At 36.6% G+C, this 13,383-nt stretch overlaps 3 protein-coding genes across 4 annotated transcripts; 1 reads left to right on the forward strand and 2 right to left on the reverse strand.

Moving 5' to 3' along the window:
- Positions 1–1,379: 1,379 nt before the first annotated feature.
- On the reverse strand, positions 1,380–4,081 carry LOC147760925 (uncharacterized). 2 transcript variants are annotated; one of them, XM_087016558.1, is made up of 4 exons: positions 3,919–4,081; positions 2,816–2,941; positions 2,465–2,621; positions 1,380–1,557 (listed from the first exon to the last, which is right to left on the reverse strand). In XM_087016558.1, the coding sequence occupies exons 1-3, from the start codon at positions 4,073–4,075 to the stop codon at positions 2,503–2,505; spliced, it is 402 nt and encodes a 133-aa protein (XP_086872684.1). In that variant the 5' UTR covers positions 4,076–4,081; the 3' UTR covers positions 1,380–1,557; positions 2,465–2,502. The 2 variants fall into 2 exon arrangements, with proteins under 2 accessions (XP_086872684.1, XP_086872685.1); XM_087016559.1 differs by lacking the exon at positions 2,465–2,621.
- Positions 4,082–4,194: 113 nt separating this feature from the next.
- LOC106165402 (uncharacterized) lies at positions 4,195–8,635 on the reverse strand. The gene is made up of 9 exons (XM_087018120.1): positions 8,477–8,635; positions 7,989–8,141; positions 7,086–7,203; positions 6,430–6,534; positions 5,920–6,051; positions 5,611–5,739; positions 5,128–5,253; positions 4,684–4,875; positions 4,195–4,349 (listed from the first exon to the last, which is right to left on the reverse strand). Exons 1-9 carry the CDS (start codon positions 8,633–8,635, stop codon positions 4,210–4,212), a joined length of 1,254 nt encoding a protein of 417 aa, XP_086874246.1. The 3' UTR covers positions 4,195–4,209.
- A 2,569-nt stretch (positions 8,636–11,204) lies between these two features.
- Positions 11,205–13,158, forward strand: LOC106165401 (uncharacterized). Its single transcript, XM_087018298.1, has 2 exons — positions 11,205–11,326; positions 12,429–13,158. Exons 1-2 carry the CDS (start codon positions 11,240–11,242, stop codon positions 12,993–12,995), a joined length of 654 nt encoding a protein of 217 aa, XP_086874424.1. The 5' UTR covers positions 11,205–11,239; the 3' UTR covers positions 12,996–13,158.
- The last annotated feature ends 225 nt before the right edge of the window (positions 13,159–13,383 follow it).

Genomic DNA, 13,383 nt, shown 5'->3' on the forward strand with positions numbered 1-13,383 from the left:
ATGAAAAGCATGTTGTTTATTACAGCATATATATGCTATCCATGACCGTCCAATATGTAACAGGATGTCAGAGTAATTAGTAAACAGGACACGGACTGTTACTATTACATAGGCTTTCCATGTAAACAAGTTAAAATGTCAAATGCGATTAGTCTTGTTTTTATTCTGCAACCTGTTGGCAAAAATGTGTAATGAAGGGTTATAAATGCCTTCTCAATTAGGTTGCTTGAAAAAAGTACGCAATACGAGTAGAATAGTGCATTGTCAACTATATTGAGCAAAGATAAATCACTACAAAAAAAAAGTAAGATGTTGGGATTAAATTAGTAAAAGCTACGGTTAAGTCCCACAGTTGAAGACAATTATCAACTCACTAATGTTTTGACATTGCTATTCAGCAGGATGTAATTTTAAAGAACGTCTTCAGGATATCCTATTGAAAGGTGACTGATATACCACATTGGGGATTTAAGAAGTTGAATAATAAACCTGTATTAAAATGATAAGATGTTTCATGCCCTGGGATGGCAAAGCTTGCATGTGTGTAGATAATTTTCTTTGACACACGTAATTTGTTGGTGTATCTGTTATGGTTAAGCAAGATATTTAAGTATCTCCACTAACCTGCTTCGGCAGTGGATGCACAGTGCGAAATTTAATCGCTAGTACATGTACAAACAACTTGATGTCCTTAGTTCTGCTTCAACCGCCTAATGCAAGGTGACGTACTGCAGTATGGTCATGTAATGGAATGGCACAGCGCTTTTTCACCAGTAGCGTCTGATGACGATGTTTTTCCTTGAGACCATAATTCTCCCCCTCTCTCTCTTTCTCTCCTGCACGTACGCGCGCACACACAAACACAACACACAGTTAATGGTGAAGAGGGGGAGTGTGTGTGTGTAAGAAAGATGTTTTTGAATAAAAATCAGATGGACAAAAAAATTAACCACATGATTTATTAGTCGTTTAAAAACATATTTTTGTTATTTCAGTATATACTGTACACGTGTATAAACAACTGTAACCATCCCACGTCTAACAGGATGTGAAAACAGGACAAGGAATACATGATTATAACATCTGCTTTCCACTTAAAACGTTATGAGATAACGACAAGATGCGATTAATGTAAATTGTACTCCGTTATTACCCATGCACAATGTTTTGCCTGCCACCTGTTACAAAATATGTGTAATGTATCGTAAAAAGGGCCACTTCGTTTAGGTTGTGCATGAAAACTGTACACTTAACGTGCCGAATGGTGTATTAGATTGCCAGCAATTTTGTTGTTAGGAAGAGGTTTGTAGCATATCGTAAAAAAGCAATTGTAAAGAAACCAAATATGCGGAGATCGCAAGCGGGAGGGGTCTCCACAGCTTTGGAGATCGCTGCCTCCTACTTGTTCACACATTCTGGAATGTTTGTACTGTGAGAACTGTTACACTTGTCAAAGAACACGTACTGTTGCTGTACACATAAAGCGGCGCTGTACGTTTGAGAAGTAGTGTAAATTTAGGTTTCCTTCTTCAGAATCACGTCTGGAAAACACTGCACCTGTAAGTGTACGCAGTAGATATACCCAATGTATTTATTACACGGTTGCTTTAACGGCAAATATATCGAACAGTTTTTACAATGGTTCATTCATTGATTTCGTCTGTGCATTACATTAAGGAGTTTAACGCAAATGCATAGCCACAGAAAATCAAACACCTATATAAACGGGAAGACAGAGATACGAAACCATAAACTGAAGTGTGGAAAAGAGAAAACACATTCAAACTCCAAACGTAAGAAGGCAGCGTATCAAACCACTGCGGAAACCGATACCTACATGATACCTACACAGCTTCGAGGACGTTTGACGTCCTACACTGTACACATATGCTACCCTTAGTGTCAGGACACAGTAAAGCTAGCTTGTTAAGAGTCTGTTAACTATTCATATCGCTTTACTGGCCCTGAGGAACAGCGACAATTTTCGGTATCCGTCAACCAAAATTTTGCCAAACACGCCCGCATTTTGACGGTAGTGGCTAGAGTCATTTTTGCTGATATGGGTTATATATAAGAAATCAAGATCAAGCTGGGAAAACTGAAATCTAGAACCTAGAGTAACATATACATGTGCGGGACGTTTTTACGTTTAATACGTGTGTAAAACTTGATGACGTGTATTTAACTGGCAGATTCATGAAGTCAATGATATGCCCATCTTTCAAATCAAAATTACTGTTCTTGACAATTAAAATAACACTTATAACAGACGGATCTCTGATTGAACTTATTATAATATAGAAAACCAGCCCCATCGGTTATTGATATGCCAGGTGAATGTTCAAATCCAGAACAATAATGTGGCTAGGTAAAATTATGATATTTTTATAATGAAAACATACTGTGTTTCGATCACGGTAAGATCGCACACTCCACATACTGCTGCACATACACCGTGTCTTACCTGTCATAACTTTAAGCCAGACTATAGAGGAAGCGTTCTTAAGGAAGACAACAGCGTCTTGGACCGGGACCCGCACACAGCCCAGTAGAATACGAACCATTGCAAGGGGCGGTGTTGTACTTACAGGTGCCACCCTGACCGATGCATGCATTGTCACCTAGTGTAAATAATTAATTAATTAATTAATTAATTAATTAATTAATTAACAAACAAACAACGGTGATAATAAACACTTCAACGGAGGTAAAGGAAAAATCAATATTAAAATGAACTCGATTATAATAAGGCACATTTGCGGTACTTTCAAAATATTTAAAGGTCATTTCGTTCAGTATCTTTAATACAACATACCAGCTCCCGGAACACAACACCTCCTGTTGGCAGCCCCAAAACACAAACCACTGACGTAACTTCCGCTACAGAACAGATTGTCCAGTTGACAGGTGGCGCCAGCTTGGTTAGTTATGCATGCGATATCTGCGTGAAAAAATGGCAGATTATACCAACCGTTGATTTCAGTTTGCAAGAAATAAAGTACTTCAACTCATCTATATTTGATAAATGTCAGTATGTCATATTTAGAATTTGGTATCGGTCCAGTTTTATATTAATCTCATTTATATTAAGCTTATTTCTTGATAATTCTGATGTACGGGATGTACACCATACAGATAAATGGTGTAATTCTATAATCATGACATAATATTCAACGCAGTAACAAATATTATGAAACGCTTACAACTTCAGCAGGATATCTGGAGGCCTAAAGGCATATTTTAACTTAAAAGATGACTGATACTGTGTAGGGAAGTTGACAAGCAAATACGATATATGTATACAGCCGTAAAAATAAAGTGTCTCCAGCAATGAGGTATTGCGTTAATATACATTTTGACAATTCCTCGCCAATCACGATATGTGTTGCAGTTCTTTTTTAAGAAATGAACTTATGTTTTAGCACTTTAGAGGAAAACGACAAAAATATATGTAAAAACAATATGAAATAGTTTAATGAAATGAATACACGATCATAAAACAATTAATACTTAGCGTCCATTATAAATCGAATTTTGATAAATCTTCAACTAAAAAATAGTTATGAGTATAATATAAGCTACATATTGCTTTACATACATGTATTATGCGTTTGCACTTATGCCATTGAGATTGGCATCACCATTTGTCAGATCCAGCAATTAAGCACACCAGGTCGCTTTTGATCTGGTTTTTATCAATGAAGACAAGTTTTATCAGAATATAATCTGGGAGCACCCTGAAATATGGTACTAACGACAAGTCATTTGTCAGTATCTTATACCATTTGGGAATGAAACAAAACTACGCCTACACTCATTGAGGTAAAATCGACTCAAATTCTCTCCGTTTGCCTGCTAGAGCAGCAGACACTGTAAGCTAAGAGCAAAATAATGGCTAAAACAAATAACAAACTTTACCTGGGGAAGGAGAAGGAATGCAACACCGTCTGGCAGTTGGACCAGCACACAGTCCAGACGTGTAAAAACCACTGCAAGGTTCTGTGTCGAATTTACAGGTGCCTCCCTCACTGGTGCAGGCATCGTCACCTAGGGAGTTTGGGTACAATATCGACATTAATAATAATAAGTATAAATGTATAAACACAAAGATTGAGTTAATGGAAATACCAATGTTATTATTTACTCAGTTGTAACGATAATTGCAATGTACCGTACGATTATTTTATTTAATCATTTATTTTCATATCTTCAATAGAACACACCTGCTCCTGGAACACAGCATCTCCTGTCTGCAGCCCCAACACAATTTCCATTGAGATAACTTCCGCTACAGAACAAACTGTCAACCTGACAGGTGGACCCAGCTTGGAAATTATTACACGCAATATCTGCATGAGAAAAAATGACAGGCTAGCCCAACAAAATAATATCAATCGACTCCTCTGTGTTTTTTCGATAGTCAGTGTGCCATATTTAGAACTGCTTTGTACACTGCAGCGTTATTCTTGATAATTCTTAATTACGCGATGCATACTAGAATTGGTCTAAATCTATGACACAATATAACATTCAACTAATGCACATATCAACAAAATCTCTGCAGGTCTAAAATCCTGTTGAAGATGACTGATACTGTATTAATAATTTGATAAGTAGATAAAATGCCCACCCTTAGCTAATAAGGTGTATACCATTAACGTCTAAATTTTCAGATTTTTTTTTAAATGATAATTAATGAGACACGTGCATTTTGAAAAAATAAATAAATAAATAATAACGAATTACCTGGGTAAGGGGACGAATTGCAACAGCGTCTGGGAGTTGGACCAGCACACAGCCCTGTCGTGTAAAAACCACTGCAAGGGGCGGAGTCATACTTACAGGTGCCCTCTTGACTTATACAGGCACTGTCACCTGGGAAGTTTGAGTAGATTATGGAAATTAAAACCAAACATTTGTAAATACATCGAAATATTAAGTAACAATAATAATAAACATGATGGTGATGATGATGATAAAAATAATTATTTTTTAAGGAAATAAACTCATGCAGGTAATGAATACACTAATATTTAAAAAACAATGTAATTATAACACTAACTGCAATTTACCATACTTTCAAAATATTTAAAAATCGTTTACTACAGTATATTTAATATAACATACCAGCTCCTGGAACGCAACAGTCCCTGTTGGCAGCCCCAAAACACAAACCACTGACGTAACTTCCGCTACAGAATAGATTGTCCAGTTGACAGGTGGAGCCAGCTTGGCTACTAGTGCACGCGATATCTGCCCGAAATAATAAAATTCAGTCCAACCAATGATATCAGTTTGTAAGTATACAATGAATTGATTTATCAGCTCAGGTAAACTTGCCCGTACCGACACTGCTGCCATATGCACTCTGCTTGCTTCCGACTCGCTAATTTAATTTCTTGCTGGCTGCGGCAGCAGTATTTGTATTTTTCAGAAACTATGTTGACTCTTGACTCACTGTACTGTGTAAACTATGTTAAACCATCATGTTTGTCTGATATGGTAAGCGATCAAATTATAATGTGTTATAAATACATAGCGCCTCTTGCCCAACAGACGTTTCTGGTTCATATAACAACCAAGATAATGGTAAATTTGCTAAGAAATTACCTGGGGAAGGAGAAGGAATGCAACAGCGTCTGGCAGTTGGACCAGCACACAGTCCAGTCGTGTAAAAACCACTGCAAGGTTCTGTGTCGTACTTACAGGTGCCTCCCTCACTGGTGCAGGCATTATCACCTAGGAAGTTTGGGTACAATATTCACATTGAAACCAAATTATGTAAATATATCGAAAAATAATAATGGATTTTAAACAAATTTACACAAAGACGGAGAAAATGGAAATGTCAATTGCACTTTACTGCATTTTCAGAATATTTAAAAAGTCATTTCCTATAGCATATTTAATATAACCTACCAGCTCCTGGAACGCAACATTTCCTGTTGGCTGCCCCAAAACACAAACCACTGACGTAACTTCCGCTACAGAACAGATTGTCCAGTTGACAGGTGGAGCCAGCTTGGCTACTAGTGCACGCAAGGTCTGTGTCTGGGTGAAAAAAAAATGACGGGTGATCATGAGTCCAACCACGGATGTCAGTTCACAAGGTGTAATATTCATCGATTCATCTGTCTATTTTCTATTGTCGGTGTGTCATATTTAGAATTTGGTACTGGTCTAATGTTAATGGTCTGATGGTCTAATTCAGTTTTATTATTGATAGTTTTGATGCACACGTCAGATGAACATATCCATAGAGAGAGCTTTAAATTTAAATTTATTTTTTTTGCAGTAATAAACCATGTATAAATACCTGTCTCAGATCCCTTATTGCTGAAAATCGACAAAGAAGAACCTTATTAATCATAGTCATTTCATGGGGTTGGAAAGCTCAAGGTTGGGAGGATAGAACATTTACTGGCTTACCGAAATTGAACGAGACTGTTAAAAATAACAGACTTCTCCACAGGTCTCGCTGCAGTAGCTGGGGGAGGACAGCACCTGCGAAACTGATACTTGCCTGCGCTGGAACTGGAGCATATATTTAGATAATGAATGAACTGAATAAACAGAATTAAGAATCAATAAACTTAAACTTAAACGAAACGTATAGTTTCATGTTCAAACGCCACCAATTAATAACAATCACTAGATTACACTAAACTAAGACGAATAAATACTTAATGAATTAAATTTATAAGGCTCATTTAATTAAACGGCGTTTAGCACCAGCTTTCAAGCCTCACCAGTAAATAAAAACTTTAAACACCGTGCCGGTTAACTAAATAGTGTTAACGATTTTAATAACAGGTAGTTTTCATATCACACGGGTAATTATTTTGTAAAATGTATATTTAAAGCAACGAAAGCATACAGTTTTTTTTTTTTGTTTTTTTTTTTTTTTTTTTTGGAAATGCACTTCCGCTTGCCTTTTTTTTACATTTGGAGAACAACACATTTCTCTTACAGGGACATGTCTCATATACGCTTGACAAATTTGAAGTGTTTCCTCAATTAGAGAAAGTGGCATTTTTCTCTAACTCATACTGCCATATAATATATTGCCAAGTAAAGGCACTTACGGTCGCTAGTTTGATTGCACACGCCTACGCTGGTAGTGCTCCCACCCTCACATGTGTATCCCCTGGATGTGTCCACTGCTAGTCTGTCGTTGAAGCTACAGAAAAATGAGACAATCGGCTGGAAAGAAAAAAAAAGGTAACCATAACTTTCAAAATAATGAACTGCAAAAGTTGTAGGATTAAAGGAGGTATATAATCTCATTGATTCATTTTATAGCATTCCAATTGCATCTTTAAATACACGTACTGTTTCATTTATTCAATCCCTTGAATCGCATTTCCTTCGTTAATTCATTAATTTCTTTTTTCCCGTTCAAATCCAATTGCGTGATCTTTCCCTCCGTATCTTCAAATAGATCATGTGACGCCAATGAAAACGTTATGTTTCCATTTTGTTATTCCCTACTGTTAATTCGAATAGGGCAAATATACTTTTTTTAATCATACAAAATAGGATGATTTTATAATCAAATTTGCCGTTGGACACGAATTCGCCGGAAGTGTTTTGTCTCCAGTGGGGTTTGTGGTCACTGATTCATAATTGCCACCAGAATTACAAAAAAAATAATTAAAATAAATATATCAAAAAATTAATAAATAAATAAATAAATAAATAAATAAATAAATAAATAATACAGAAAACATGGAGATATAGATATACACCATGATATTCCCTACTTCGTGCTTCAGGACACGCACCGTAGAGCATGTCCAATCGTTAGATTGTATGTTTATTTAATTATATGAATAAATATTCCTCCTGACGAGACGTACGTGGTATATTATTATCACCATCATTATTGTTGTTATTCTCTGTTGATACCCTGTCTATTCTGCATGGTTATGCTCAATACATTGCAAAGTACGCCTATATGGCACTATATTAAATACGGAAACACTTACAGACAAGAATGTTGCCAAACCCGCAGAGAATGGTGATTGGGAACCGGTGCCTTCAAAATATATTGGAAAGCCCGTACTGATGCCCAGGCAATCCGTTGCTCTGGAGTTGCAGTCACCATCTGATCGACACTGGGTTCCTATAACTGAAGTACACTAATACAAATATGAACTTGCACAGAAAATTAGAAAACATGGCGTAAGTGAAAATGAAAGATGAAAAATTATAAATTTATATGTTTTTTTTTTTTGTTTGTTTATTATGAGATACCAATTATAATATTTTACACCCTCGAAAATGTGGGTCTTTGTCAACATCATAGTTTTTGATTACATCATTATAAAGTTAGTTAAGCTATATTTGTGTACGTATGTAGGTTTCTTACTTCCAAACATTTATCAAAAACCACTTGAAATAACCTACATTCATTTTCAAAGTAAAATTTCCAATTCTAAACATCGATGGTAAATAAACAAGAAGGTCCACTCACCCGTTCTACACACCACGTCATCAGCAGTGGTATACTCTGGTACAGTACCAGAGGGACAAAGACAGCGGAAAGCCGAGGCAGTAAAGAGTAGAAATAATGGGTTGTAGTTGCATACCCCGCCACCTGCTGCACAGGTCTGACTCGTATCAAATGGTGCATATGGTGGGACGGTGGTTGGTAAGGCACACTCGCCAAATATTGATGAGGAAGCTGAATACATAAACAATATGGCTGGCATAACACTCTGATCACAGAATCTGCTAGTATTATGTTACAATATTGGGCTTTACCAGCTATAACAAACCTCTAACACACTGTAACAACGACCAGGACCCCAGCATTAAAGACAGGTACAGGGTGGTCCATCAAAACGATCTATTTTACTATCCATCTCAATTTTGATACAATGAAGATATTTCCAACTTTCTTGCCACACATTTTCCCATAAGGATGATCATTTTATCCTTGCAAATTCTGCACAAATTGGAAACATGTACACGTTGAAGCTACGGGAAAGTTAGCCTGTTGGTTAACAGACATGTCGATGTGTCAGCTAACGTGAAGTCCGAGCGATTAATATATAATCATTTTCTTGAACTGGGTGCCACTTAATTCCATCGATAGAGTCCTATTTCACTCAAATTTTCTGTTGATCTACCTAACATTGACTCACGTCGGTCTGATGAAAGCCTAGCTACATGTACGTCCAGGTTGGCCCAAAGCTAACAGTATGAAGAATATCTTCAACCTGTGCTAAATAATGTTCATCTATGATCCAACTGCCAAGCTAATGAATATTTATTGCAAAGAAAAATCATACTTACCCATTTTAATTAATTATATAATTTGCTGTCACACGCACGTTTCCTATACCAACAATAGGAACTCTAATTCCACAGGAAACGTATGCAGGGTTAGGACTGTAGGTAACAGTCGAGCAGCATAAATATACTACCTGTATACTATACAGTGCTGTCTCGTTTCTTTGATATGTATCATCAGACGTTAATTACGAACTACCCTGTCTAAAGATAAGCTCACCATTACGGTATGTCCTACGTGTACTATCTGATACAACAAAAGGGCGTATCACCGGGAATAGCTATATTACATGTATTATAATCAGGCGCGGATCTACAACGTATCCATCCGTCTTCTGACTGGAATAGCCATAACAGATAACTATCTCCAATATTAAAAGTACAAAAGAATGCACTACCCACAAGCCCGATATACACGAGATCATGCCGAGCGATAACGATCTTGGCATGTTTAATGTATAATGGGTTAAGAGGTATCAGTGCCATATTTTCCCTACATACAAAGGTAATCGTACCATTCCCACCTAAACCCCTTAATTTTGAATAAAATACGCTGAAATCGTCGTGCTGATACCCCCACGCTCAGGGTAATATCAGCCCCGCAGTGTGTTTGTCAAGCTATCATTTGTGTAAAGTTGCTCATTTTGTAAATACTAGTCCTGAGTGCCATTCTAAGCAGGCATACACTGAGACAGGGGGATTGACGAGCAGATAGTTCGTTGCTGTCAAGCTATTCAACGACGATGATGGCAATTTTATAAACACATCAATAGATATTATACATGTAATATGCACCAGTTTGTTTTGTGTACAGCTACTGTCTGGTGAGTACCTACAATTCTATTTTTATATTATATACACAGGTAGAAATCCCATTACCTGTATATGTTCAAACGTGATTTGAAAGCGAATGCAGACTTGTTTTGAAATAGGACAAAAAAGACGGATTAAAATGATACACCTGCCGCCTTTTATCGTGCTAATTACCCTCATGCCATAGTAACGTTTATCAGACATCAGAAATAATGCAACATTTCACTTGCTGTTGAATTACGTTGGAAGAATACACAGGAGTGATTGCAACATCAAGGTAAACCAATACATTGACATTGCCGACGTTCTTGTATGTGATTTGTTTATTTATTACGTACTTCCACAATCAATCCTTATAAATAGTCTATATCTAATCTAACAAATGTAAATATTTTATTGGGCTTATATATGTGTGTTACTTTTAATTACTTTTGTTACTTTTAATTACTGCATTAAAGTTTCATTTTTTATTTAACCATTTTTATACCTATTAACATTTTATGAATGAATGCTGTAAAGTCCACTGACCATCTTATGCATTAAGACCTAAATTGTATTATTATTATTATTATTATTATTATTATTATTATTATTATAACATACATTCATGGGCCTTTAGCAGCCCGCATGAAAATGCAGTAGTATCGAAGTAGCAAAGAAGCATTAACGCAGTAGTGGTGTGGAGCATATTTGCAGTAGAAATGTAGCATAGCCAACTGCAATTCTACTTCAAAAATTACATAGGGTCGTACAGAGGAGGAGCATTAATGCAGTAGATAGAAGCATGTTTCAAATATGCTAATTAGCTCCCCAGTCGAAGCAGATTTGAAGCATGTTTGCAGTAGAATTGCAGTAGTCTACTGCGCTGGAGTATCTACTTCGTTTGCGTGCGGGAGGATTTGCACTTTTTCATGATTTGTTCATAATCTGCAGCATGCTTTAGAGACAAAAGTTGTAGATCTACGGTGGAAAGTGGGGAGCAGGGTTCAAGTGCATTAACATTCATCATTCTATACAATACTGTTAACATAAGCATATTCTCTATTCATTGTACAAACCTTTTACATTGTATTGCCATGACGTCAATTGTTTTCAGTTCTGGGTGCATAAAGGTTGTACGCACTGAATTATGTTTTTCTTCAGTCTATTGACAATTGGTTTTGCTGTCATGTTGATGAGTGACAGTGGTTCCACACTGGTGACACGGGGTAAAAAGGTAAAATCAATCACTTATACAGTGTAGTTTATTTTATGCAACGATTATATATTTATGTACAGGCACATGATATATGTTTCGTAATTGAAACCTTGCGTATTTTCTGACACAATTGGCAATGGACCACGAGTCTTAAATGGCAGCCACGGTAAATGTAAATACTACCCGCACGAAAATGCAGTAGTATCGAAGTAGCAAAGAGGCATTAACGCAGTAGTGGTGTGGAGCATATTTGCAGTAGATATGCAGTATAGCCTACTGCAATTCTACTCCAAAAAGTACATAGGTTTGTACAGAGAGAAGCATTAATGCAGGAGATTAGCAGCCTGATAGAAGCATGTTTCAAATATACTAATTAGCTGCCTAATCGAAGCAGATTTGAGGCATGTTCGCAGTATGATTGCAGTGTTCTACTGCGCTGGAGTATCTACTGCGTTTTCTTGCGGGTAGTGACAATGCATTAAACTGCTACAGAACAGGTTGGTATTTTAATCTAGGCCGTAGTAGGGGAATAACAACAGCAGCGTTAATAAAGAGATTGATATGTATAGTGCACTAGCTACTGTCCGGGAAAGCATTCAATATTTACCGCTGACGTCATCAAGAAAAACATAATATTGACTGATGACGTAATAAAGGAAACGTTCTTGATCACTTATCAGAGACATGTTACCGTTACAAAGATATGACAGTTGTTCTTATTGTTATCTAGATGCGATTGACGTTCAGGGTTTAAACTATTTTATGAAAAACTTGACTTTCGCTCTCTACGATTTTAGCCAATCTTCTTCAGCTGAACCTAGATCGACATGGCTTTTCTGAGGTTTACAAAACAACATATTGGACTCAGTGAATAGTATTAGTGCAATGGTGATCAAATGAACAAACAGAAAATGAGAAAGGGGTTAAATAGAGAAGGTCATCAAGCTTAAGATGACTTTTGTGAGGTCTACAAATCAACATTCTGAACTCATCATAAATCGGTAATTGTATACTAGTGCATAATAAGCAATTGAAAAGATAGAAATAAGAGAAAACAGGAAAGGCATGAAATTGATTGGATCATAAAGTTTAAGATACAAGTATCAAAGTTTCTTTACAGGTACCTAAAGATATTAAGCCTTTATATGACTTTTGGGCCGCGAAATGGAGAACATACATTAGGCACATGGACATCAACGGGGATGGAAAGATGGAGAAAGCCGAGTTTGTGAATAAGACCGCAGAGAGAATAGGGATAGTAACAAATTCCGACGAGAAAAAAGACAAATTCAATCTTTATTTGCTCCATATCTGGGACACGTGGTGGCAGACCATCATGAATGAGGAAAACTTGGAAAGCGTCACAGTAGACGACTTTCTTTCAAAAAAAGCCGAAACCAAGATAAAAGTACTGGACAGTTTTCACCTGGAAATAGAGAGAGGGTGGCACCTTACGTTCTTTGAACTTGTGGATGCAAATAGAAATAACTTTCTGGACGTAGATGAGTTTGAACATTTTCTGAAGATATTCCGTGCTCAATCATCTCCGGAGATTTTCTATGAAATAGATATGAACAACAACGGCATCAGCAAAGGTGAACTGCTCATTAACGGTTTGTTATGGATTGTGAGCAACAGTTTAACAGGTGGGCACCTTTACGGGATAATAACGGATCCCTTTCCCTAATTATGTTTGCATACGTCTGAAAGTTTGAGCTTTACAGAACTGGAATAGACATCCCTTTTCAATTGCAATACCGTTATGGTCAAATGATAAAATATGCAGGGAAAGTTTATGAGAAAGATGTTATGTAATACCGCTCATCTTTGAATCAAATCATTAATTTATATTTGCCTTTTTTGCATTTTTCTTTTACACTTTGTTTTTTGTTTTCTAACTGATCCGTATATATTCCAAAACTTTGGGAACACTAAACATGTCCCGTTCACACTTGTTCAAACGTTTCTACTTTAAGTATGATACCAACCCGTTAGGTGTTATATATGTTGTGTGTGTGTGATGATTGATAACTACAAACACTTGAAAAGAATGTTCAATAGTAATGCAATACATA

The sequence above is a fragment of the Lingula anatina genome, chromosome 7, assembly GCF_051362555.1.
Source record: "Lingula anatina isolate TDL-2025a chromosome 7, LinAna3.0, whole genome shotgun sequence".
NCBI classification, from domain to species: Eukaryota; Metazoa; Brachiopoda; class Lingulata; order Lingulida; family Lingulidae; genus Lingula; species Lingula anatina.